Genomic DNA, 26,783 nt, shown 5'->3' with positions numbered 1-26,783 from the left:
GATGGGCGGAGATAAAGGATAAGCTGTAGGCTAGGCGGCTGAGGAGCCCGGGGCGGGGCGCGGGGCGCGGGCGGGTCTTCGCTGGTTACTGGTCACAAGTGGCCTGACCTGGCTCCACCCTCGGTCTGCCGGGACAAGTTTATCTTGTGACTGTCGGGCTGCTTTCCCTTCCTAGATTGCACAGCGTTCATGCCCAGGATGAGCTTCCTGACCCCCACGATCCTGCTGCTGGCGCTGGTCGCCGCCACCCAGGCCGAGCCCCTGCACTTCAAGGACTGCGGTGAGCCCTGAGCCCACTCGAGGAGACCCGCGGGGGTGGATTGGGCGGGTTCCTGGAACGTAGATGATCGGCCGCGGACCCTGGGTGGAATGGACTAGGTTGGGGCTGAAGGTACTAGCCTTGATGAAACTTAACCCCTCCGTACAACTTTGTCTCTCCTTGCAATTCGTGTTTTGGGATTATCTCAAACACTCTCAAGGCGAAGTTCTCTAAAGTTTCTTGGGTGAACCTCAAGCGAGTATATCTTTGCAGCGCTCAAGGTCTTGGAGATTTCAATGGACGGAGGAAGATTGCGAATTCAAGGCTAGCCTGGGCTTATTGAGCCCTGTCTGAAAAAAAGTAAACAAATAAAAGCAAAAATTAAAACAATAGGGTAGACAGCGGGTCGGCCTCCAACACGGATTGAGGGAATAGGCACAGAATTTCTTTTGATTTCCGCCTTGTATCTTCACTAGCCTTTACCCCTTTGTTCGTTTGAAGTTTTCTCTTTGGCTGGGAGGGGTCTGAGGCAGCCTCACTCTGTTATATTTTCCAACAAAGAGTCCAGGGGCAGCACTGAGAGGGAGGCGTCACAAGATGTCACTAGATATACGAATTTTATAGGAGACACGGCTCCTGAAGTCATCCAGTCAAGTCTGTACAATTGCAGGAGCAGAGCAGGGGAACGGGGTGGGGGGTGGTGGGGGTGGAAAGCCGGGCAGTGATGGGTGAAAGACCAACTGGTTTTGTAAAATATGTGAGCAGGAGGAAACTGATCATAATGAAGCATTGAATTAATGAGTTATTGGGACTGGAGAGATGGCTTAGTGGTTAAGAGCACCTACTATTCCGGAGGACTAGAGTTCAGTTCTCAGCATCCAGATCAGGTGGTTCCCAACTCTGGGGAGTCCAATGTCTCTGGCCTTCTCAGGTACCTGCATTCCCAGGCCGCCTACACACACACACACACACACACACACACACCCTAGTTAAGGAAGTGGGGATAGAAGGTGGATTAAAAGTAAGCCTTCTGTAGTCACACAGCTGAATGAGGAACCAGGTTGAGTATGCTTCTTTGTAGCCAGTATCCAATACCATTGAATAATAGTAACTACTGGATAAATACTTGCTAAAAAAGGAAAGAAGGGAATTGATACTGCCTCTAATATGATATTAAAAGTCCTGTTAAAGTAAAAGCACAGGTGGGCGTGTGGAACTGGATTAAATAATAAGGACCAGTGCCTATTAATAGTTCACAGACGCTGTTTCACTAAATCAGGAGACCAGCTCAACATGGCAGTCTCTTTGAAGTACCTATTTTTCCCCGCTGTTAAACTTCTTACATTTCTATCTTATTTTTATTGTGTGTGTGTATTCGTGTGTACCCAAGCATGCGGTAACCAGAGCATAACCCCTCAAGTGTCACCCTCAAGAACACCACCTACTTCTTTTGAGACTTGGTCTCTTTTTGGCTGGGGGCTCTCTGAATAGAGTGGCTTGCCCTGGAGTCCCTGTGCTCCTCCTGTGCCAACCTCTCCCAGAGTCAGGATTACACGTGTGTCCACCACAAGTGGCATTTTGGTGTGGCTTCTGGGGATTGAACTCAAGTTTTCTGCTTGCAAGGCAAGCACTTTATCCACAGGTATGTTGCTGTAAAATTACAAAAAAAAAAAAAAAAAAAAAACCCAAGCTGTCTTTTACCCCACACTAGGTCTGGCACCACAATGCCCCAAGATATCTGATAGAGATCTTAATCTCTGCAAAGCCTCTCACCCGCTTTGCTCCATCCCATATCACACTGCCAATGGCAACAATCTCTCTACCCATCCAGTTCCCAAGGCAGGCTGCCACCATGCCAGAAATATACATCCCAATCCCGTGGCAGCTTAGTGTCCCAGCCACCACATACTCTCTTAAACTTAATTCACCACAGGAAAGAGCACACAACACAATAACCTCTGATCCAGTTGATAAGATATAATTGCCCACCTAGACATACAAAGTCTTGTACACATCCATCCCTTAGGAACTTTCCTAATGACCTGTAAAGGTACAGAGTGGAATCTTAGCATCCACCTCCATGTTCTCTTGGTGGCTTACTCCTTCCAGTCCCTTTCCGTTCCAGTCTCCGCCTCTTCCCTCAAACTTTTCTCCCGCCCATCCTTCCTTCTCATCCACTGACAGGCTTCCAGTTCTATCCTGTACCTGCCTTCACCTTCGTAATGACATCATCCCATACGGGGATATTCCCCCACCCCTCCTTTATTAAGCTGACTTGGTTGAAGGCACTGTAATAATTTTAATAACGTCTTCACCATCTGTTTTGCAGAAAAGGAAGCTAAGGCACATAGACTAACTTGTCTAAGATCCTACAGCTGATAAGCAGGAGGTCGATAAGTCCCTAGCTGTCCTAACTCGATCTGTATAGACCAGGCAGCCTCGAACTCAGAGATCTGCCTGCCTCTGCCTGTTGAGTGGTGGGATTAAAGGCCCTCTCCATCACTTCCCTGCTGGACTTCATTATTTTGTTGTTGTTATTGGTGGTGGTGGTGGTGGTTTTTGTTTGGTTTGAGACACCGTTGTAGACCAGGTTGAATTCACAGACTTGCCTGCCTCGTCTTTGGGAGTGTTCATGTACCATGCCTGGCTTTCTTTCTTTCTTCCTTCCTTTCTTCCTTCTTTCCTTTCTAACACTTTGGAAGAACTTGTATTTTCATGTTGCACTCATTTATTTATTTATTTATGTGTGTGTGTGTGTGTGTGTGTGTAGGAGGACCCACATGTGTGCAACATACATGTGGAGAGGTCACAGGGCAACTTTCAGGAGTGGGTTCTCCCTGGGGAACTGAACTCAGGTTCTCTCAGCCTTGGTAGTGAGCACCTTTACTTGCTGAGCTCTCAGGCCTAGAGAGAATTTAAACGAAAGAGTGTGTGTGTGTGTGTGTGTGTGTGTGTGTGTGTGTGTGTGTGTGTCTGTGTGTGTGCCATGACAGATTTTGGATTTCCTTTGGAATTAGAAAATGCAATGTAAAAATATCAGCACCCAGGTGAAAGATTTTGCATTCCATAGCATTCTATGCCCACCTTCACCTGGGCTGGGATTGACCTTCTCCTGGGCTGGGATCACCTAGAGTGAAGATTAGAACTTATGCAATGTTTGCAGTGGGAACTGAGGAGTGTGTTCTATTGACATTTGAAGTCCGGGAACCTCTTGTCAGGGGGGCAGGAAAAAAAAAAAAAACTCCACAAAGGAACTGTTAAGTACCCTTTCCTCAGCTCCTGTGAGATCATGGGACCCAGCTTTGAAGAAGCAGGTGGAGCTGGACACTGGAGCGTTAACATGAACATGGATGTTTAACTTAGGGGCTGGTGTAGGACTGCTTCTCTCACTTGCAGAGGGTGCCGAGAGGGTGTGCTGTGTGTGAGCCAGCATGCTTGGAGATGGGGATGGTAAAGCGTTGTTTACAGGCCTCCATAGAGTAGCCTTGTGGCCTTAGAGGAAATTTGTGGAGCAGCTTCAAGCCTGAGGGCAAGCCCCTGTAGGGAAAGTCAAGGGCATTCACTTTGTCATTTCAAGTTCTGCCCAACAGGTTCTGAGCTAGCCTGGTAACTACCTAGTAGGCAGTGTGGTCTCAGCTCGAGATTTGCCTGCTCTCTACTCCTCCATTCTACTTTCAAGACAGCAAGAGTCTGTACTGTCAGTTGCACACATTATTTCTGTCCACGAAGTATATTGAAGGAGCTTTGGTATGAGAGGAGGGCCTTGCTTACCCACCCAGGAGCAGCTGTTTGTGTTCGTGGACCGGATCCAGGCTTGAGGGTAATTATGATCAACAACTCAATGGCACCACTGTGTTCCAGATAAGTATCTAAAATCTGTAGATGTGCTGGCTCACTACCCTGAGGGCAGCCCAGATGTTAACTATCTTGCCTGAGGCTAAGGGCTGGTAGGACTTCAAAAGTCAGGTGATGAACCTTCCTCAGTTACAGTATGGTTAACCTACCCTGTCGGGCTTGAATTATCCTTCCTGTTTCCGACCAGTATTTTATAAACACAAGTAGTATTTGCAAGTGTATTATTTCTAGCAACTGTGCAGGCCTTGGCTTAGTAATTTTACTGGCGAGGAAAAGAAGTCTAGGGTCAAGTACTCATAGCTGGAACTGTAGAGGAGTGCGAGCCAGCCTGGGCCTCGGCCACCCCTACAAGCTAGGCTTGGCCACACTGCTCAAATGCCTGTTAAAGAGACAAGTAAAGGGGGCCAGAGCTATGGCTCAGTGGTTTAGGGCACTTATTGCTCTTCCAGTGGACTCAGGTTCAGTTCCCAGGACCCTCGTGGTGGCTCACAACCATCCATAACTCGAGCTCTAGGGGATCCAGTGCCCTCTTCCGACCTGCATGGGTACCATGTGTATATACGTATGCACAGGCGATGGGTTCACACACACAAACCAGAGGCCAGAGATAGGAATAATTAGGTAGTCAGCTCAGGTCTATCCTACTAGGGGGTCTAACGAGTCGTGGTAACTGTGTGAAATATCTTCCTGGGGTCTCTCTGGCTAGCACTGAGGTTTCACCTCCCCCCACAAGCCATGGAGGGTTCATTGTTTCAGTAATCTTGTAGCACAGCCTCTCTTTAAAAGACCTTCCCTTCTGCTAGAATGGTTACTGTGCCAGTCAGGGTGGCTGGACTTGCTTCTGTCTTGGCTGAATGAATCTGCTGTGCTTGGGACCTGAGAGAGAGAGAGAGAGAGAGAGAGAGAGAGAGAGAGAGAGAGAGAGAGAGAGAGAGAGATCAATTTATCTGTTTGTTTGAAACAAAGCTGTTCTCAATCAGTGCTTCTGCCTCAGCAGCACAAGCCCTGACTGGCCTGTAGTACCTCGTCCAGTCAGGGCCCTAAGTATTTTTGGGAACTCTACAATCTTGATCTCTGTCTTCCTCTTCTTCTGCTTGGTTCTGGGAAAAGTCAGAGTTTAATGACCTAGTCAAGACCTGACTGAGAGCCAGAGCACTCAATGACACTGCAAGGGGATCATGGAGTACACCCTTGCCCTCAGAGAACATGACTAACAGGAAGGCAGAAGTACTGTGGAGGACTTGAGCTTTACAGGAGGGTCCTCCCACTGTAGAGGGAGTCATTTCCTCCTTTGAGGGCCATTCCTCCACTGAAGGTGGAGACAGTGGCTCCTCGTAAGTCCCATAAACCGCTCCCTCGTAAGTCACCAACGTAAAAAGCTAAGTTTGACTGACTAACCCAGACCACTAATACAACTGATTGTTTCTCTAGGAAGCCATGTACAGGTTGAGCCTTCAGGCTAAAAGAGGCCTGGGAGCTGGCTCAGCCACTCAGGGTCCATGTTACCAAGATGATCTGACTTTAATCTTATCCCGGGGCTTTGAGGTTGAAAGAGAGAAATGACTCCTGAAGATTGTCCTCTGACCTCTGTCTGCGTGCTGTGGTGGCACGTGAAAACACGCCACATTAATGTTTCTTAAATCACATCATAGCTGGGTGTGGTGGCCCATGCCTTTAATACTAGCACTCAGGAGCAGGTGGGTCTAGGTGAGTTCTAGGATAGTTAGAACTATATAAGGAGACTCTGCCTTGATAAACAAATAAATAAATCACATTATAAAAGAAGGAGAGGGAATCTGAAAACCTTTGGTTGAGCCTGGATTTTTACCCAGTCTCAAATATCCATCAGTCAGACATCCCTGGGGCCTCCTTCCAGCTGTCTCTAGCTGTGTGTCTAAGCTTCCTCTGGGAGGTAGAGGCAGGAGGATCCAGAGTTTCAGATTATCTTGCAGTAAGCTAAGGAAAGGCAATCATGGCAGCATAAGAAAGGAAAGGAGCCCTGTACCCAGGAGAGTCCAGCAGTGATCAGCTGCTTCAGGCCATCCTCTGGCCCAGCTATAAGCCTACTGTGTTCCTAGCTATAAGCCTACTGTGATCCAGATATAAGCCTGCTGTGTTCTAGGCATCTCAATAGAACCCCCTTGTGTAACTCTTAGTGGCTCCTGGTTTTATCTTTAAAATCAAGTTATAATCTCATCCAAGCCAGAAATACTCTATAATCTGACTTACCAAAAAGAAAAGGGAAAAGGGGCAGTCTTAGTTAAAAGGAAATTTGGGGCTACCAAAATAGGGTATATGTATATGTGTGTATATGGCTAATTCTAAGACATGTGATGCCTGCTTTCCTTTAAAAAGCCCATATCCCTGGGTAAGTCCTATTCTTTCTCTCTTCTTCTCTGTGCTTAAAAGCTTAACATCTGTTTTTTGTTTTGTGGTTTTTTGTGTTGTTTTGTTTTAAGACAGGATTTCTCTGCAGCCCTGGCTATCCAGGAACTCACCCCGTAGACCAGGCTGCCTTTGAACTCACTAACATCTTCCTGTCTCTGCCTCTTGGGTGCTGGGATTAAAGGGTGCCACCATGCCAGCCTAAAACTATGTTTTAATATTCTGCACACCGTCTTTAAGAAGCCCACCTTGGCTTTCTACTCATTCTTGGAAGTCCTGTCTTCCCTCCCTTCCTTTCTTTCATGGTCCCATATTGGACTTGTGAAACAGGAGGCAGAAGAGACCAGACCTCAACAGAAGAGACTGTTTGAAAATAGCCAAGAACAGACTCTCTCACAGGAGTCTTCAAGGAGGGAAGGCAATACTTGGGAGTTTATACAGAGGCTTGAGGTGGGAAATTAAATACAGTTTCACAAAGCTATATGCAAGTCTAAGTCCTGGAAATGTCTGCTCAGTCAACACAGGTCTCTTGGAAGACAGGCTGTCTTAACAAAACGTTTCCTTTCTGGGCTTCACCAATAATGGTTAGAGCAAGCCAGCTACAACCTCAGGAATTTTGTTCTTACAACCAAGGCACTCATTCTGGGCTAGCCTCAAACTCACTATGTAATTGGACAAGACTTTAAACTTAAGACCTTCCTTCCTTCACATCCCATGTGCTAGGTCACAGATGCACACCAGTGTACATGTTTTATGAGAAGGTGGGAATCAACAGACAAGCCCACTACCAACAAACCAGCCGCTTTACCACCTTTAATAACATGCTCGCCCTGCTTCATACTGTCCAAAGTTCTATTCTGCATGGAAGGCACGGACGAACTCCTAAGGCTGAAATGACTGGATCTCTGTCTTCATCCTCCCTTCCATGGACAATCTTTGGCTTCATGGAAGTTTGAAGCCAGCCAAGGCTACCGGAGACCCTGGTTTCTTTCAGGTCCCAGTGTCTAGGGTTTCCAAGAAACCTAGGGTTCTGCTTTTTACAGGAACGTGACCTTGCTTCCCCTCATCCTTGCTACCAAGGAACATTTTCCCAGGGTTCTAAAAATGAAGACTCAAGAGCTCAGAACTCCTGCTGCCATTCTTCGATGTGCATGGATGTTTTGCCTGCGTGTTTACATAGGCACTGCATACATGTGTGGTGCTTTCAGAGACCAGAAGAGGGGTTGGATCCCCGGAACTGAAGTAACAGATGATTGTGAGCCACCATGTGGTTGCTGGGAATTGAACCAAAGTCCTTAACCACTGAGCCACCTCTCCAACCCAGGCTTGCTAACAAATAGCTCCTTACATCATGCTTACATGAACTTAGTGGGAAGATGGCCTTCTCTTCGGCATTTAGGTTTATAGCAAATGATGTGGCTTTTTCTGCAGTCTCTAGCTTCCATCAGACGTTCATGCTTATCTCTACTGGAAATGATGGGAGAACAGGGATGTTTAATTAGAAAGAAGATCTAGACAAATAGTTTCAAGGCTTAAATTTAAACCGACTCTCCCTTTAAGAATGCAAGAGAGAGGTCTACAAGGTGGCTCAGCGAATAAAGGTGTTGCCACCAGGACTGAAGACCTGTTTGGTAGAAGAGGAAAGAAGAGAGACGGTTTTATTTGTTGGTTTGGTTTGGTTTGGTTTGGTTTCTCAGACAGGGTTTCTCTGTGTAGCGCTGGCTGTCCTGGAACTCATTCTGTAGACCAGTATGGCCAGAACTCACAAGAGAGATATGCTTGCCTCTGCCTTCCAAATGCTGGGATTAAAGGTGTGAGCCACCATGCCTGGCCTGGCACAAGATCTGCTGACTTTTTATTCAATTTATAGGATTGATTTTAGCAGTACTAAGATTCTGAAGTTGTGTATGCGTGCGTGCGTGCGTGCGAGAGAGAGAGAGAGAGAGAGAGAGAGAGAGAGAGAGGTGGGTGTATGATATAGGTGTTGTTGTGTACATGTAGAGCTCAGAGGACACCCTCCGGTGTGGGTCCTTGCCTTCTGCCTTGTTAGAAATAGGATCTCTCTGCCACTGTGCTGGCTGCACCCTGCAGGCTACCTGGTTGGAAAGCTCACAGGGTTTCCTCTCTGTGCCTCCATCTCTCTGTAAGAACACAGGAGTCACGTGCACACCGCCACACCCAGCTTTGGGGGATTCCAGCTCAGGCCCTCATCTGCGCAGCAGGTTCTTCACCCCTTGAGCCATCTACTGGCGCCCAATTCTTGCTTCTAATGGGGCATTGTCTTAAAGAGTTCATCTCGGGAAAGCAGAAGCATCTCAGGTACACTGAGAGAGGAGCGGATCTCCCAGTCAAACTCTATTTTTTTTTTTTTTTTTTTGCAGGCTCTAAGGTGGGCGTTATAAAGGAAGTGAATGTGAGCCCGTGCCCTACCCAGCCCTGTCAGCTACACAAAGGCCAGTCCTACAGTGTCAACGTCACCTTTACTAGCGGTAAGTAGATGTGGCCTCTCCAGTTCATGCTGATCCGTAATGTAAATGGATGGGAGGCATAGGGTGAGCATAGGAACAGAGGGGACCGAGGGATTTGTCAGCCTCCTTTCTGACAATATTATACACAAAGCTAAAATTCACTATGCTCTCAGGTCCATAATTCTCCGTTACTTGCCACCTTCTGAAAGGAAACCTGGGGGACCACACTGATGAAAGGAAGCATGTTCAACTTACAGTTCTGGTGTGGGAAGGGGAAAACATCCTGTAGTGGCTTCACAACATGTAAAAAAGATGATAAAAAAGATGATGCAAAAGCTAGTAGATATGCTGTCTTAGCTGTGAGTCAGAACTACTTGAGAGCTCCTCTCTGATGCCAGGGTGGCTATGTGATGTCTCACAGCAGGAGACCCCCAGAGCTGCCACTGTGTCCTCAAACACCCTTCATGCACTGGGCTCCTGCTGTGTCCAGTGCATGCAGGTCCTGGAAACCTGAGACAGCATGGGAGCGTAGGAAGGACAGACACTGGTACCTAGAGAGGTTGGCTTGTCCATGTCCGATGTCTCTGTAGGGAGGTAAAGATCTGGGCAGGGGTGGGGGTGGGGTGGGGCTGCAGTTTTAGTTTTTGCATGTACTGCCAGCATTCATACTCTGCCTAGAGGAGGGAGGCTTTGAATTTTTTTATTAAAGATTTATTTTATTTTATGTATATAAATACAGTGTTTCTGTCTTTAGACACACCAGAAGAGGGCATCATATCTCATTACAGATGGTTGTGAGCCACCCTGTGGTTGCTGGGGAATGAACTCAGGACCTCTGGAAGAGCAGTCAGTGCCCTTAACCACCGAGCCATCTCTCCAGCCCGGCTTTGAATTTCCTGAGGGTCTAAGGCATTGGGTCCTGGATATGGCTGTGTCCATTTCAATATGCACACTCAGGGCCCCAACTATTCTACCCATTGCCTCCAGGCGTCCTGGCTCCCCACAGGCCTCGCCAGGGACTAGCAGACTCCTGTTAAGCAAACAGCATGATTCTGCTGTGGCCACAGGTTAGAGAAAACAGCTTGGCACTTTGTCTTTCTTGGCCCTTAATGCACATCAGACTCTGAGGGGTATCAGCTGACCATAGGATGGACGTTATTTACATTGTGCTTTGTAGAAACTTAATTCTACAAACTTCAAAACTCCTGCACAATGTTCATTCCAGCCCGGCTATGGGGGAAGAATCATGAGCCGAAGAACAACCCCATATTCTAGATAATTTCAGGCTAGACAAAGCTACACAGAGAGACCTTGTCTCAGTGGTTCTCAACCTTCCTAATGCTCTGACCTTCTAATACAGATCCTCATGTTGTGGTGACCCCCCCAGCCACAAAATTGCTTTTGTTGCTACTTTGTGACTGTAATTTGGCTTTTGTTATGAATCATGATGTAAATATCTGATATGTGGGATATCTGATATGTGACCCCTATGAAAGGGTCATTCAGCTGCCGTCAAAAGGGTCAAGACCCACAGGTTGAGAACTGCTGCCTTATCTCAAGAGGAGTATGTGTGAAGTGGCTCTGTGGGTGAAGGCACTTGTCACTAAGCTGGATGACTTCAGTTCAATCCTGAGAACCCATACAGTAAAAGGAAAGAACGGATTCCTTCAAGTGGTTCTCTGATCTCCACTTGTACATTGTGTCACATTCAAGACACACACCCCTTACACGCATCCATGGGGGGCAGGGTAGGGGGTGTTATGCCACAGAGAGATGGCTCGGTACTTGAGAGCTTGCTGCCCTTGAAGAGGACCTCAATTGGATTTCCAGCACCCACATGGCAGTTCACAACCATCTGCAACTCCAGCTCCAGGGGATCCCATGTCCTCCCTGGCTCGCGCAGGCACCCACACATGTGTGTGCATACACACAGACACATAAACATAAGCGAAGATACATTTTTTTTAAAAAAAAAATTAAAGAATCTAGACAAGTGTAAACCGCTTCTTTCTGGAGAGAGCAGGTACCTTGAAACCTTCCTTTGCTTACTGTCCCGCGAACTATGTAGGACTCAAAGTTCTCAGTGCTGTTGACTTCCGCACTTGAAGAATGAACACTCTGCTTTCTTTCCTCATATACCCTCTCCCCTCTGTTCGTTCATTTAAGAAAAAAATCTAGGGCTGGAGAGATAGCTCAGTGGTTAAGAGCACTGACTACTCTTCCAGAGGTCCTGGGTTCAATTCCCAGCAACCACATGGTGGCTCACAACCATCTGTAATGGGATCCAATGCCCTCTTCTGGGATATCTGAAGACAGCTACAGTGGACTCAAATACATAAAATAAATAAATCATTAAAAAAAAAAAAAGGAGTGCCCTCTACTGCACGTAAACTGTGTCTTAAACATTCTGTGCCTTAAATCTTTCAAAAAAGAAAAAGAAAAAAATCTAGAAACTGGGGAGAGGCTCAGGATGTGAGAGTACTTGCTGCACAGACATGAGGACCTGAGTTCAGATCTCAGCGCCTACATAAAAGGCTGGGTGTCGTCCCACACATGCCTGTAGTTCAGTGCTGTGAGTGACAGGGGCTGGAGGGTTGGAGCAGTTACTGGAACCAGCCCAGCTCCAGGTGTGGTGAGTGCCTCAGTTTGGGTTTCTCTTGCTGTAGTGAATCACCAGGACCAAAAAGCAAGTTGGGGAGGAGAGAGTTTATCCAGCTTACACTTACATGTTGCTGTTCATCACCACAGGATATCAGGACAGGACCTCACTCAGGGCAGGAACCTGGAGGCAGGAACTGATGCAGAGGCCATGGACGGACGCTGCTTACTGCTTGCCCCTCGTGGCTTGCTCAGCCATGCCTTCCAGCTGGATCTTATGGAGGCATTTTCTCAGTCAAGGCTCCCTCCTTCAGACACCTCTAGTTCGTGTGACAAGTTGACTTAGGAGTAGACTAGCCAGCACAGTGAGAGACTCTTCAACGTCAGGTGACAGGGCAGGGCTCAGGATGTCCTCTGGTTTCTTGCACACTCACCTGTGAGCACACACACAGGCATTTTAAGTGAAAGCCATGTCCAACCTGGACAGAAAGAGTGAAACAGAGCCCTGTGTGGTAGTTAATGCCTGTAATCACAACACTCTGGAGGATGAAGCAAGAGGGCTTTAAAGCCAGCCTGGACTGGATAGCACCATCCTAAATTTAATTTTTAAAAGGGGGGGGGTGGTAGTGGTGGTAGCAAAGGCCTCTGATTCCATTCAGGAGGCAAAGGCAGGCAGATCTCTGTGAGTTCAAGGCCAGCCTGGTCTACAGAGAGCTCTAGGACAGCCTCAGGACTACACAGAGACCCTGTCTTGAAAAAGCAAGTATGTTTGTGTATGTTAAAGGCACGGTCTCACTGTGTAGCCTTTGTTGACCTAGAGCTCATTATGTAGACCAGACTAACCTTGAACTAACCAAGATCCACAAGCTTCTGCCTCTTGGGTGCTGCAGTTAAAGGAGTGAGCCACCATACCCAACTTAAATTTTTTTTAAATTCAGGGCTGGGAGCTAGCTTAGTAAAGTGTTTGTCATATAAACAGGAGGACCTCAGTCTGATCTCCAGAGTCCGTGTAAAATGCCAGGAATAGTGGTCCTGGCAATAGTCTTGTGATCCCAGCACTAGGGAGGTGGAAACAGCAGTTCCCTGAGGCTCACAGGCCAGTCAGCCCAGCCAGTAAGTTCTGAGGCAGTAGGAAGACCCTGTCTCAAATAGACAAGCTGCATGCTGTATCGTGTAGTTTTTCTACCCACCCAGGAGCTCTCTCAGATCCCCGGATAGAAGACATACATATTAGCTCATTTTTAAACTGGCTTATCGGCTCTGTGGCCGGGCTCTTCTAAGCCTTCCGTGGCTAGCATGCCCTTACCTACCCTCCTTGCTCTAAATCTGCCCTCAGTTACCCAGTTATCTTCTGTGAAGCCCGTGCGCTGCCTTCCCTTTCTGCCTACAAAATTTTGAAGATCTCCCCTGCAGCTCTGAGTCTATTCTGTCACTACCCTGCCCCACCCCTGTATCTCCATTCTCTTCCTCTTGCCTACCCCTCGGGAACCTGGAAGTCTTGCGTCTTTCTTTCCACCCAGTCATTGGCCACTGGCATCTTTGTTGGTAGATCAGAAACCAACTGGGAGCAAAGACCTTTAGTGTCAGTAAACAGCTTCCTGATCAAAGCATCAGAACCACCCCCCTACACATGGCATCTTGAGGCTGGTGTCTGGCTTCTGCGTTCACATAAACACTCATGTATATATTTACACAAGCAATTTAAGTGACACTGTTGACAAGGGTGGGGAAATGTTGACTGCCATCTCCCTGATATCATGCCTAAGAAAGAGTCTCCTAGCCGGCCATAGGGGAGCACACCTTTAATCCCAGCACTCGGGAGACAGAGGCAAGAGGATCTACAGAGATCTGGGGTACATAGTTCTAGGGTAGCCAGGGCTATGTAGAGGAACCCTATAAATAATATGTACCTATAAATAAAAAATAATATCTAGGTCATAGTGGTGCCTGCCTTACTCCCAGCACTTGAGAGGACAAATCAGGCAGATCTTTGTGAGTTTGAGGCCAGCTGGGTCTACAGATCAAGTTCCAGGCCAGTCAGACCTATACAGAGAAACCCTGTCTCAAAAAACAAAAAGAAATTGATAGATAAAATAAAATTTCTTGTAAGGATACCAAGCATCTGCAGAAGCTTTTGCTCTAGCTGACTTTCAGTACAAGTGATGAGAGTCTGAGGAGCTGTTCTGAGCAGTAGAGAGCTCTCACCCAGTCAAGCACTCTAGGTCTTTGTATTTATCTCTGCACCATTGTGGAAGAGATGGGTTCCGCCATGACTGCGTGGCCACACAAGGTGTCTGGAAGAGTTGTGGAACCAAAGCGCTGCGGCAAGAAAAGATTACCAAAGACCGGGTCCCACTTGCCTGCGAAAGAGGCCTTTGTGTTGAAGAGGACACAGAGGAGCGTTAACTATTCCTGAGATGGTTTTGAACGATATGAGAGGAGCAGAGAGATTGAAATCATGACTGAGGCGCTTTGTTTCTGTCACCTTGCACAACCGTGACCCTGTGGGTAAGACTGCCATTCAGAGATACTATCCTATGGTATTTCAGTGTAACCACTACGGAGTAAGAAAACCGTGGAGAAGCAAGAAAGGGCCAGTGCTTCATCCAGCCAAAGAAGTTAGAGTGTTCTGGAAGCTGGTGGTAGGGGAAATGGTTTGGTGCAATGAATGGCAGTTTTAGGTATGGGGAAAACTTTAGTGGTGGTGGTGGTGGTGGTGCTGTGTATGATGCCCGTGAGGATGGCGATAATAGATTTGGAAGCCATTTTGGAGGCAGTGGACGCAGTGGCGATTTTAATAGTTACTGTAATCCATCTTCAGATGTTGGGCTTGTGGTGGGAGGAAGCTCTGGAGGCAGAAGCGCTGGCTCCTGTGGTGGTGAAAGGTGCTTGGCTAAACTACCAGATCCAATGCTGGTCCTAGCAGGAGCAGCAGCAGGTTCTAGTTACTGCTGGAAACAGAGCTTAGCAGGAGAGGCGAGCCCAGGCAGGGACAGGGAAGCCACAGGTTACAACATTTGTGACCTCAGCAAAACACAGTGCCAGTGGCCAGGCCGCTGCAGACAAGACATGTTTTGGGCACATCTCGTGTATCTCAGCTGTTTCTGTGACTAATTGAGGAACAAGCTGTTTTAGTTTCTGTTGTGTGGAAAGTGTGAGTAACGTGTGTGTGCGTGCATGCATGTGTGTGTGTGTGTGCACGCATGTGTATGTGTGGTGTATGTGTGTGTGCGTGTATGTGTGGTGTGCATGTGTGGTGCGTGTGTGTGTGCCTGTGTGTGTGTGCACACGCGCGTGTTACTTGCTCTGTTTCATAGTTGTTAGTCTGTCTTTGGGTTTTTTAGTTTTCACTTTTAGATGTGTTATATATTTTTTGCCAGCATGTATATATTTAGGACATGCATGTCTGGTGCTCACAGGGTCAGGAGAGGCTGTTGTTGGCTGTCCCAGAATTAGAGTCATGGATGGCAGTAAGCCACCATGTAGCTGAGAACTGGACCCTGGTCCTCTGGAAGGGAGCGAGTCTTCTTCCCTGCCAGGCTTACTGTCCACTGCCCCCTCCACAGCGACAGGTTAATGAACAGTTTTCTGGTCTGTGTTGTTGACTGTGAGGAGGGATAGTTGGATCGGAATGCTGAATAAACAGGTCTTACCTAAACCCAAATTAAGAGTTCCTAGGGATGACCTGGAAGGTGAAGATGCCCGCAGCCAAGCTTGACAGCCTGAAGTTGAACCCCAGAATCCGCACGGTGGAAGGGGAAATCTGACTCCTGAATCTTGTCCTCTGACCTCTGTACATGTGCTGTGACCCCTCCCCCACCGACAAATTAGTTATTGTTGTTGTTATTATTTAAAAAATAAACAAACGAAACCCAGCCAATACCCTAGGTCTCCGAAATGCCCTAACAATGTATAATGTTACTGTGGGGTTGGAGATGTTGGTCTGGGCCCTGGCAGGCTGACACGGGAGGCTCAGCCTTGCCCTCTGTATGCCGATTCAAAAGACAGTGAAAAGCTGAGAAAGGGAACTGAACCTGGTCACACTGGGAAGAGGAACAAACCCAGCGAGCTCTTCCAGGTCACTGACCTTAGTGAGCTCTTCCGGGTCACTGACGAACGAGTCTTAGGTTTAAACAGAAGGCAGGAGGTCAAGGTGTTAATGTATCTTTAGCTCAGCTCCTGGCCTGTCCCTAAGCTGTCAGAACCCCGTGACCTTCCTGCATGCCAAGTTTCTTCTTTTGCTGGTGCTGGGGTTCCAGCTTTTTCCCTTCCTCCAGTGGGGAATCCCAATCCTTTGGGGCGCATCGTTTCCACAGCCTGGTAGAGGAAGGACTGCAGTGGTCTCTTTGGGATACCTTCACTCCTGCCTGAGAATTGTAATAACTGGTTGCCCTAATCTAATAATACTTTTATCCCTTCTGCTTATCTTGCAGTGTGGAGGCTAGAGAAATGAACTTCTCTTTTAATCTTACACGGTATCTAAAGGATTACCTGCCACTGCCGTGCTAGACCATGGTATTTAAAACACTCTGACAGAAGTCAGTGGTCCTGCGAGATAAGGTTATTTGTCCCAGTGGCCTCACTCCCTTGATGGAGAGCAAGGAAAGAGACCAGCTTCTTTCATCACGTGCACAGGACTAGGTGCTAAATGTGACACATGGAGCACATGGAGGCAGAGACACCATGTTCAGGGGACTCTGATCTGCTGGTGTAGCCATTCCAGCATTTGATGATGATTTGACGACTTGACTTAGAATTCACAAATGAACAACAGCCTTTCCGTCTGACCCCCTCCCCTGCCTTTCCGTCTCACCCCTGTTTTCCTAGGCACTCAGTCCCAGAACAGCACGGCCTTGGTCCACGGCATCTTGGCAGGGGTCCCAGTCTACTTCCCTATTCCTGAGCCTGACGGTTGTAAATGTGGAATCAACTGCCCCATCCAGAAAGACAAGGTCTACAGCTACCTGAATAAGCTGCCGGTGAAGAGCGAATATCCCTCTGTAAGTGACACCGCAGACCCTTGGGCCGGGTCAGACCTCCTGAGGCCGGGGGTAAGAAGCAGAGGCTGGGACAAAGAGCCTCTCATTCCTAGTGGAGCAAAAAAGGCCTGAGGGAGAAGAGATGGGTTTGAGAGACCCAAGGGTGCCATTTTTACACCACCTCCCTGTGAGGTAGTGGTATCATGTCTGACTTACAAGCGACGAGTTTTAAGCTTCTGATATTACGTAATAACACTTTATCAGGAATCTTAGCAACTAGATGTAGAGGCGAGTGCGCTAGGTCCAAAGCGTGTGCAGTTGTAAGAGATTTTAGCCAGGTGACCAACAGTTAAAGGTCTAAGTTATCTGGGCAGCATTTTCAGGATCCCGGTTTCTCCTCCATATTCTGGACAAAAGAGCAGAGTCCTTAGCAGCACTGCCGGGCTTCAGTGGAGCTCTGCACCCCTCCACCCACAGCCCAGCTTTACCCTCTCCACAGGTGCCGCAGTGGTGTCCCCTAGGTGGGGATCATGATAAAGATCGAGGACATAAAGCTACTGCTCTATAAAGGGCTACCTTGTTTTGTTCTAGAACTGTTTGTGTTAAGACCAGATCTCATTCAGTAGCCCAGGTTGGTTGGCCTTGAACTCAAGGCAGTCCTCCGGCTTCAACCTTCCAAATTCTGGAATTATAGACATACATCACTGATCTTTTTACTTTTTTTTTTTTTAAAGGAAGCCAAGTAGAACCCAGATGTAATCTTTCCTAGGAAAGGGAAGTAATTACATTCTAAGATATCAGTGGTCTTTAAGACAGTGGTTCTACCCCTTTGGGTGTTGAATGACCCTTTAACAAGGGTCTCCCAACCCCAGCTCCGAAAAAAAGAACCAAAAAAACAAAAAACAAAAAACAAGGGTCTCCCAAGACCATCAGAAACACAGATGTTTACATTATGATTCGTGAAGGCAGCAAAATTACAGTTCTGAAGTAGCCACGGAAATAATGTTCTGGTTGGGGGTCACCCCAACATGAGGAACTGTATGAAAGGTCGCAGCATTAGGAGGGTTGGGAACCACTGGTTTAAGGGTTGTTGGAGACTCTGTAGATGGCTGGCTAGTTCACAGCCTCGGCTGCAGAGGTCTGTCAGAGCCTGATTCACAGTGGGTACTTTGTATTTAGTTTGAAAAACCTAAACTGCTCAACAGGGAGTAAAACAGTAACATTCACAAGTCTTGAAAACAAAGCTAAGTTTTCAAGAATGTGGATGTTACTGTCTTTCAAGTGTTACATTGTGAAAGACAGTTTGAGTGAAAAAGTGTCCCTAACTAATGACTTCCCTTTTCTTGGGGGGAAACTGGGTTGCTCAAGTTAGAGAGGAACCATGATGAAGATCAAGGCAGCAACTGGACTGCTTTCCCTATAAATAAAGAGCTACTTTATTAGAATTAGAAGTGGGGGCTGGAGAGATAGCTGGACGGTTAGGAGGCCTTGCTGCTCTTCTAGGGGACCCAAGTTAGTTCCCAGCTGTCGTGTGGCAGCGCACCTGTAACTTTAATTCTAGGGGATTCAGCGCCCTCTTCTGGTCTACTAGAGCACTGCATGTGCATGGTGCTCTTAAGTACTTTCAGATAAAACATTACTCATACACACCACTTGTCCTAGTGGCTCATTAAATCTTTAAAAAAAAAAAAAAAAAAAGATGTCGGTGGATACCTTTAATCCCAGTGCTCAGCAGGCAGATGTCTGAGTTCAGTGCCAGCTGGCAATATATAATGAGATCATTTAAAAAAAAAATGAGGGGTTGGGGATTTAGCTCAGTGGTAGAGCGCTTGCCTAGGAAGCGCAAGGCCCTGGGTTCGGTCCCCAGCTCCGAAAAAAAGAACCAAATAAATAAATAAATAAATAAATAAATAAATAAATAAATAAAATAAAAATTAAAAAAAATTTTTAAATTTTAAAAAAATGAAAATAAAAATAAAAAATTAGAAGGGAAAATAGCTCACACTTGCAACACATAGAAGGCTTAGGCAGGAGGATTGCTATGGGTTGAAGGCCAGCCTAAGCTATCTAGTGAATTCTAGATGTCCAGGCTAGCCTAGGATGAAGAAGTGAGACTATGCTTTAAGAAACAAAGTACCAGCAACAATACAGTTCATAGCTTCAGTGTAGCAAGTCAGGGTGGAGATCTCAAATGAGAGAGATGAATAGAAACCAGCTTAAGGCCTGTGCATGCTCATGCTGTAATCCTAGCCCTCAAAATGGCGGGGCAGGGACATCATTGTGCATTCAGAAGAGCCTGGGCTGTATGGTGAGTTCCAAGTCAGTCTTGGCTGTGATGTGAGAACTTGTGTTAGAAGAAACAAAACAATGAGGGAGAAGAGAAAGGAATAGGGCTTGGGAGGGGGACAGCATATTTCAGTAAAGTTAAGTTAAACTCTTTACAGGTGGTTATCCTTAAAACTATCCAGTCACACATCGCATATCAGTGGTTCTCAGCCTTCCCAATGCTTTGGCCCTTCAATACAGTTCCTCACCTTGTGCTGACCCCAACCATAAAGTTATTTTCATTGTTACTTCATAACTGTAATTTTGCTACTGTTATGAATCTAATGTAAATATTTGTGTTTTCCAGTGGTCTCGGGTGACCCCTGTGAAAGGGTCATACAACTCCCCAAAGGGGTCATGACCCACAGGCTGAGGACCACTGCTTTGGACCAACCTTATACTTGGCCATTTCCACTTCGGGCTAACAAAGTTTTCTTACACTGAGGAATCTAAGAGCTCTCACTTTATAGTCTCACAGTTCAAGTGGAAAAGTCTATGGCAGTTTGCCAGAATAGTGAGAAGCTGTTTAAAATTATCATTCTTATAAGACTGTATTTATATGCCTCAGGTCTAGGAATGAAACCCAGTAATGGACACCTGTAATCAGCACTCAGGAAGCAGAGACAGGAGGACCAGAAGTTTGGGGCCAGCCTGAGCTACATAGCGAGTTCTAGGTCAGCTAAGCTGTGTAACAAAAACTCCCTGTCAACACATGGAGCGAGGGAAGAAAGAGGAAAGAGAAGACAAGATTTTAGGATTGCATTTGATAATCAGGTGTCTCGGGCCATCTATAACCCCAGTATTCAGGAGGCTGAAATAGGGGGATTGCCACAAATTTAAGGCCATAGTAATCCCAGGCTAATCCAGGTTAGCTAACAAGACAGTATTTATTAAAAAGAAAGCAGAAAGGAGGAGCTAGAGAGATGCTCAGTGGTTAAGAGCACTGGCTGCTCCTGCAGAGGACCTGGGTTCAATTCCCAGCCCCAAGAGGCATCTCCAGTACCAGGGACTCTGATGCCCTTTTCTGCCCTTTGTGAGTATCAGGGACATAAGTGGGGCACATACATATACATCCAGACAAATGTTCATACACATAAAAATGTTTTTTTAATGTAAGCAGAAAAGAAGAGGGAAAAGAAATATTACACTTGAAAGATTACATTCATAAACTGGCCTAGTTGGATGGCAGGGTTCACTCTTCTGAGCTTAGGATCACAGGTAGTGGGTGTGTCCTAATCTGGCTTCAAGACAGAACTTAAGAAAGAATTGAATTGAAGGTGCACACGTAAGCCAATTATGGATAAAAAAATCAGGTTCCGGTTTCATTTCTTCCAATTCCTTTTCTTTTTTTTTCCAGCTAAAACTGGTGGTGGAATGGAAACTTCAAGATGACAAAAAGGATAACCTCTTCTGCTGGGAGATCCCAGTAGAGATCAAAGGCTAGGCTGCTTGGTGCCCTGTGTCTGTGCAGGGTGAGAGGCCATGGGCGGAGGGAGGGGAAGGAAGAGAAATCAGACCTGAAATTGAGTCGGTGCCATAAGACGAACAGAACTTCAAGAATGCTGTTTTATGCCTTTCAGCCTCCAAAAACATACCTGCAGCCCTACTACTCTTGAGAGCCAGAGCCATGGCCCCCTGAGATAGCCTTTGTGGAGGCTTCGGGAGGGAAAGGGGAGACTGGAGAGATTAGATTAGTGTCCATGGCTGTTTGCTGTTGGATTACGTCGGCAGGTCCAGGCAAGATGAGGCAGGGATGCTTGAGGATGTCAGATAACCTGTCAATCCACTGTGAAGGATGGCTTCCCAGAATCTTCTGGCTGGCCGGGAGTATTACCTCTTCTGTATCTAAGTGCCTCCTGAGTCCCAAGCACCCTGCTTATCGATCCGATGAGTCTCCATGGTAGCCTCTGCCCAACGCTTCAACAGCAGTGACTAACTCTCCATGGTCCAGAGACGGCCTGAGGGAAGGTCTGCGCAGAAACTTAGCTCTGACTGGCTGCTGCTTTGCGGTTAGCTCTTGTTCTTTGGTAGTTTTCATTAAAGCCAATACTTGGTTGCAGGTGCTTGGTTTTGTTTTTTAACAGTATTAGTCTGTATCCTCTCTCCGCACGTGAGATGGAGCCTCCCCATAAATTCTAACTTGCCACTCTCGTGTTTGTGTTCAGTCTGTGGCCGCCCACTTCTTCCAGATGGCAGTCTCTTAGGTCCGTAGCAGGCAGCACCCAGTTCCGAAGCTCTAGAGAAGACTCACAGACACTTCCTTTTCCTCTTTTTTTTTTTTTTTCATCATCATGGGTCTTCATTTGCTGCCAGCTCCAAGGGGTTGAGGGCTACTCACGCACAGCCTTGGTCTCTTCCAGCAGACAGTACTGGCTGGGAGTCAGGGAGGGTGGGGAGAGGGTTTGAGTGCCTGCAAATTCCCCTCATGGAGTGTGGAGAGCCACATCACTGACAACCTACCAGATGGCTGCTGGATCACATAGCATTATGGGGACAGCCTGGGCTTCCCCATGGCCATGCATACAGTAGGGCCGGGAGATCCTGTCCTGAGCCAGGAATCTTACTGGGCCATGGTGGGGTAAGCTTCTGGCCTTGGAGACCTCTGCTGCTTGGATCACAGAAAGCTAGGGGGAATTCAGGGGTGCTCAGTGCACATGAAGTGTGCAAGTCACTGGGGTTAGTCCTGTAAACACAGCAACACAGGCACAGAATGGGAAAGACGCGCCTCCAGAATTACACAGCACAGCTGGGGTCCACTCGGTCCTCTGACTGGCACTCAAGGGAGGTCACATTGTGCTCCCAGGCTCACCATGCTGGGCCTCACACACATGGGACTCTGCACTTGGGCATTGATTTTTGTGGTGCTGGGGGTGGGGGTGCGGGTTGGTGGTCAAACATTATCCTCACTTGGCTAGACAAGTGCTTTGTCCCATCCCTGCAGTGGATACCTTTCCCACTTTGATGGTCCTTAAGTTTGTCACTTACTTTCTACAAGGCGTACAGGCTATTCTGCCTTAAACCAGAGCATTCCCCATCTCCCAAGCCCCATGTTCCCACACTTTGCCTAAACTGAAGCATGCAGGATCACAGGCAGAGGGGAGTAAGGACAGTCTGAGGAGAGCTATTCAAACACAGAAGGAAGTCTTCAGAGTGCAGCCCACCACTGAACTAGTGATCCTCCTGCTTCGGGGTGCAGCTTCCAAATCCTGTCCAAACTCATCAGGGACCAGCTTTTGTGTGCCTTGAAGTGGGTCTTGGGTTGAATGGGATGGACACACACATACACTTGGAAAGGACGGGACAAACTAGAAAAAGGAAGTTGCCCAAAGCCTTGGCCCAGAGAACAGGGTCTGGAGGCTGCACTCTAGGGGCTAAGGACAAGACAGACAGCCGAGTCCACCAGAGGGACCACCTGACTAATAAATTACCAATAAAAAGTAATAAATTAGTCTAGAGGGCTTGCTATTTACAAGTCACTGGCACCCCCATCCCAGCCCTTCCTGGGAGAGGGGGCACCCTCTGTCCAAATCCTAGGCTGATGCTGCACCCCATCTAGGTGTGACTTTGTGAAGATAGCTCTAGGTGGGTGGAATTGTGACAGATTAGGTGGGCTTTCCTGGCTGGTCCTGGGGTTCCAGCCATGGCCTCTGCACTCTGCACCCTGCACAGTGAACTTTGGCTCCGAAGCTCTAGAGAAGACCCAACTCACAGACACTCCCTGTTTCCTTCTCCATAGAAAGTAACCTTGTGCTGAGTTGCTGTATTTACACTGCCAAGCATGCTCGAAGCAGCAAACATTACCCAATGAATAGCAACACCCGAGGAGTGGTGACCGGGACATCACATGCCCTGATGGGGAAGCCTAGAAAGGGAAGGAAAAAGAGGCAGTGGCTCTAAGGAGGCAGGAGGGAGATGAGTTCCAAGCCAGTCCAAGCAGCATAGTGAGATCCTGTTTAAATAAAGAAGTAGACTCAGCCAACAAGAGGCAGAAGGGTCACGAGTCCCACACCAGCCTGAATTTGTACATACTTAACCCCTCTGTCATCTACCCACACCTCCCCTGACTCAATCTCAGTGCTAGAAGGCAGAGGAATGAGACCAACCCCACCTATAAAATGAATTCAAGACCGGCCTGGGCTAAATGAGACTCAGTCTCAGAGAGAGGGGGAGGGGAAGAGAGAGAAAAGGAGGAAGGAGGGAGGGAGGGAAGGAAGGAGGGAGGAAAAGGTAGAGAGCATCCTAGCCGATAAAAGTTCCACTGATTAAATCTTGAAATGACAGATATGGTCATAGATCATAGTTTGTTGTAGGGAACACACACATTATTTTTGAGATGAGGTCTGATATATCTCAGGCTGGCTTTGAACTTGCCACGTATCAGAAAACCTTGAATTTCTGATCCTCCCTGCTTCTACCTCAAACCCCACATACATAGAATCCAAATAGCACTGGACCCTTGTTTCTTCACCTGTGAGTTTTCCAGGACAACCACCAGGGGGCAGCAATGGGTCAGTAATGAAGTTCTTGCCAGCCATCAGTTTACCCGCTGTACTATCTGAGGTCCTTTGTCTATTCTTTACCCCTGAGCCCACCCTGTCTTCCCATGTAGAGGAGGTATGAGTCAGAATCATGTGAACTCCAAAAGTAGTTACCTACTGAGGTCACTGCTTCCAACTGCCTGTGGTTAGATGATGGCTCCTCCAATTATTCAGCTGCGAGTGTGAGCTGTAAATGAGTTCATCTCCCCGAGCTTCAATTTTGATTTTCCTAATCCATTGACCAGGGACAATGGTGGCACAGTGTGAAGTGAAATGAGGCATGTAAAACACTTACATGAGTCAGGGCGTGTAGCATACACGCTGCTGGCATCAGCCCTTGTGCTAGGCTGCTCGTTTTGTCTAGAAATAGGAAAATCCAGAGGCTCAATCTGATGTGTGGTAATGTATCTCCTCAGAAAAAAACACAGCTATCTTCTTTGTGTGGGGGCTTGCTGAGGGGCCAGGAGGAACTCACTTCTGTGTTTGCTGACTCCCTATTCCCTAAAGATTTGTCTTGCCTTTTTAGCTCTGTAGTAACTAACACCTCCCAAACCCCAAAAAATTAGGGAAGGGAGGGGGAAGCTCTGTTAGTGTCCTTATGTGAGCAGGAGGTGACCCAACAGCTTAGGACTGTTTGCCAGCCAGCCACCAGGAGGCTCACTGGAGCCTGCAGTTGTGAGATAGGTAGACTCCCGTGGGAGGATTAGTTTGAAAGGTCATTCCTACAGAAAGTTCACAGTCATTAACACAGAAGCCTCCAATCCTAAGCACACAGAGAGTCCTGCACTTTCCAAGGCCGGTCTCTGTGCGAGCCTTGAGTCTTAGACCCAACTCCTCTCTTATGTGAGTTTGAGGCAGGTAAATCTCAAGACCCCCATTGTTATGGTCTGTTCTTCATGCTAGTCAAAACCAATAGGTGAAACAACTTCAGATCCTGGGCTGCTTGATTTTGAAGAGTGTGTGTGTGTGTGTGTGTGTGTGTGAACAGTGAGGGCAGGAGATAGACAACTTACTAGATAAAAATGCTTGCCAAAGAAGTGTGAGAACCCGTCCTCGGATCTCTAAAAAACCTAGATGTGGGGCTGAAGAGGTGGCTCAGTGGTTATCGGCTGCTCTTCCAGAAGACTGGGATTTCGTTCTCAGCACCCACATGATGGTTCATAGCTCTCTGTAACTGCACTTCCAGGGGATCAGACACCCTTTTTTAGGCGTGGTATACACATAATACATGATACAGGGACTTATTGGGGCTGGGGAGTTTTGGAGCAGGAGCGGGAGCTGTGGCAAAGCAAGAATGGGGTAGAAATGTGTCCAAACCCCAGAAATTTCATCCTGAGATTGGCAGGAGTAGGATCACTGTCCCCCTGCTCCGGGCCTTTGTGTCCTGGAGCATGAAGCTCGCACCCCCACCTTTGCCCCCTGGGGGAGGCTATATAGCCAAGTAACCTGGTCAAGCTTCCTCTCCCCTTATAAGGTCATGGCCAGCAGCACCTGGAATTCCTCCTTATGCGAATGAGACATCCCCATCGAACTGCCTCAGGCCAATGATGTACACTCACTCCAAAAGCCCCTATTCATCCCCTAAGATTTAAGTAGCCTTTTTCCCCCAATCAGAGCTGTCTCACTGAAGCTGTCCCCCGAGAGTCTGTTCTTGGTGTACTCACAGCTGCCTGATCTGAGGTCACTCTGGTCACCCCGAGATGGACAGAGAATAGAGCCTGAACAGCAGGCTTACATGCAGGCAAACCATCCATACACATACAATAACTAGAATTGGGGTGTGGGGGGACTTCTTTTAAAAAAAAGCTGGATGCATCAGTTTGCTTGCTGTATGGTGTAGCAAACAAGATACTGCCCTAAACTTGGACTGACATCTAAGGTTGTCATCACCATAGAAGGAAAACAACAAGCGGATATCCTCACAAAATGCACAGGAATATGTAATCAACTGAACATAGCAGCAAATGCCTGTAGTCCCAGCATTAGGCCGTACAGGGTGGAGGATAAGGTCATCCTTGACTATATAGCAAGCTCAAGGCCCCACTAGGCTACCTGAGATCTTGTCTAAGGAAGGAAGGTGGGAAGGAAAGAAGGAAGAGATATGGCCACGATTCAGAGACTGATCAAGCAGAGTGACCCCTGAGAATGCCCCAGACACAGGAAAGGACTTCAGTGGTGAGGTTAGCTAAAGAAAGACAGTCTTGGATTACCATTTTCTTTAGAGAATCCAACAGTGCCTCCACAATGGGAAGGTTTAGGGACAAAGTTGTGGGACCTAGGAACAACACTGCCACAGAGTCGGTCAGTAGGGTGTCATTTGAAATAAGTGCTTCCCCACAGAGGCGCCCTGAAGGGAGAGAGAACCAGGAAAAGATATTAGTGTGTGTGTGATGCTGAAAGGCCTGGATGCTCAGTGGTGTGTGTTGGAAATGTGGATGAATAGCAGTGTGCGATTTGAGGTACAAAGTCCCCCCCCCCAAATATTGACTGGAAGTCTTAAGAGGAGTTTCCTCTCCAGAGGAGCCCTGGGCCTAACCCTCAGCTTATAAACTGAATCGGATTCACTTACAGCTGTCAGTTGACTAGCAACTAGATGGTCTGAGTGTTCGTTGCTATGGAAACAGCTAAAAGGCCCATTACCATAGGAACCTACCATATTCTCCAGACCAGGGATTTGGTTGCTGAAAAGACCCGGAGGAGCCGAGGAGCTGAGTTGCGTGAGGGTCCCACCAGAGAATGAATGTCATGTAAGGGGCCAGATCCTCCAGTGTCCCCCGCCTGTCTGCTCATTGCCCTCAGTGGTCACAGAGCACAGGTACTTGTCCCTGTTGACAGTAAAGGCATAGACTCTGGAGCAGGCTTCGCATGCCAGCATCACCACCCTCCTCTCCAGGGTCTCTCTGGCAGACCCCTCTCCACAAACCATATGCAGAGCGAAGCAGCCAGCATGTGAAGGGATCAGCTTAACTCTGGCTGCCAGAGGGTCAGGCCACTGAGGAACTTGGCAGGCAAAACAGATGGCTGCTGGCCTTGAACGTGGCAGAGAAACGGAAGAGCAGGCCAGCTGCAGCAGTCTGTTCTCAGCGTGAGAGAGACACGTCACGCTGCTTTTCTGCACCCCGTGCACCCCCATGCCTCTGTCAGACAGATCAAAGTATAAAACCCACGATTCGATGAGGGATCCTCAGTGAATCTGAGCAATGGTGACAGATTCTTGTGTCTTGCACTCTCAAGTCACTGGTTAGTGGCAAGGGAGAGAAAGTTTCCTAGTGACTGTGCTGCTAACCACTGTTGCCATAAATGCAGAGACTGGAGGGAGCCAACTAGGTCCTCTCCAGGTCTCTTCGAGCATGAACTGCTTATGGTTCACTGGGCT

At 47.6% G+C, this 26,783-nt stretch overlaps 1 protein-coding gene across 1 annotated transcript; it reads left to right on the top strand.

The window, feature by feature from the left end:
• The first annotated feature begins 94 nt into the window (after positions 1-94).
• Positions 95-21,015, top strand: Npc2 (NPC intracellular cholesterol transporter 2). The gene is made up of 4 exons (NM_173118.2): positions 95-280; positions 8,881-8,988; positions 16,393-16,565; positions 20,227-21,015. Exons 1-4 carry the CDS (start codon positions 190-192, stop codon positions 20,311-20,313), a joined length of 459 nt encoding a protein of 152 aa, NP_775141.2. The 5' UTR covers positions 95-189; the 3' UTR covers positions 20,314-21,015.
• Positions 21,016-26,783: the final 5,768 nt, after the last annotated feature.

The sequence above is a fragment of the Rattus norvegicus genome, chromosome 6 (genome assembly GCF_036323735.1).
Source record: "Rattus norvegicus strain BN/NHsdMcwi chromosome 6, GRCr8, whole genome shotgun sequence".
Classification (NCBI taxonomy): domain Eukaryota; kingdom Metazoa; phylum Chordata; class Mammalia; order Rodentia; family Muridae; genus Rattus; species Rattus norvegicus.
The sequence above is the reverse complement of the archived record's forward strand: the minus strand, read 5'-3'. Positions and strand labels throughout refer to the sequence as shown.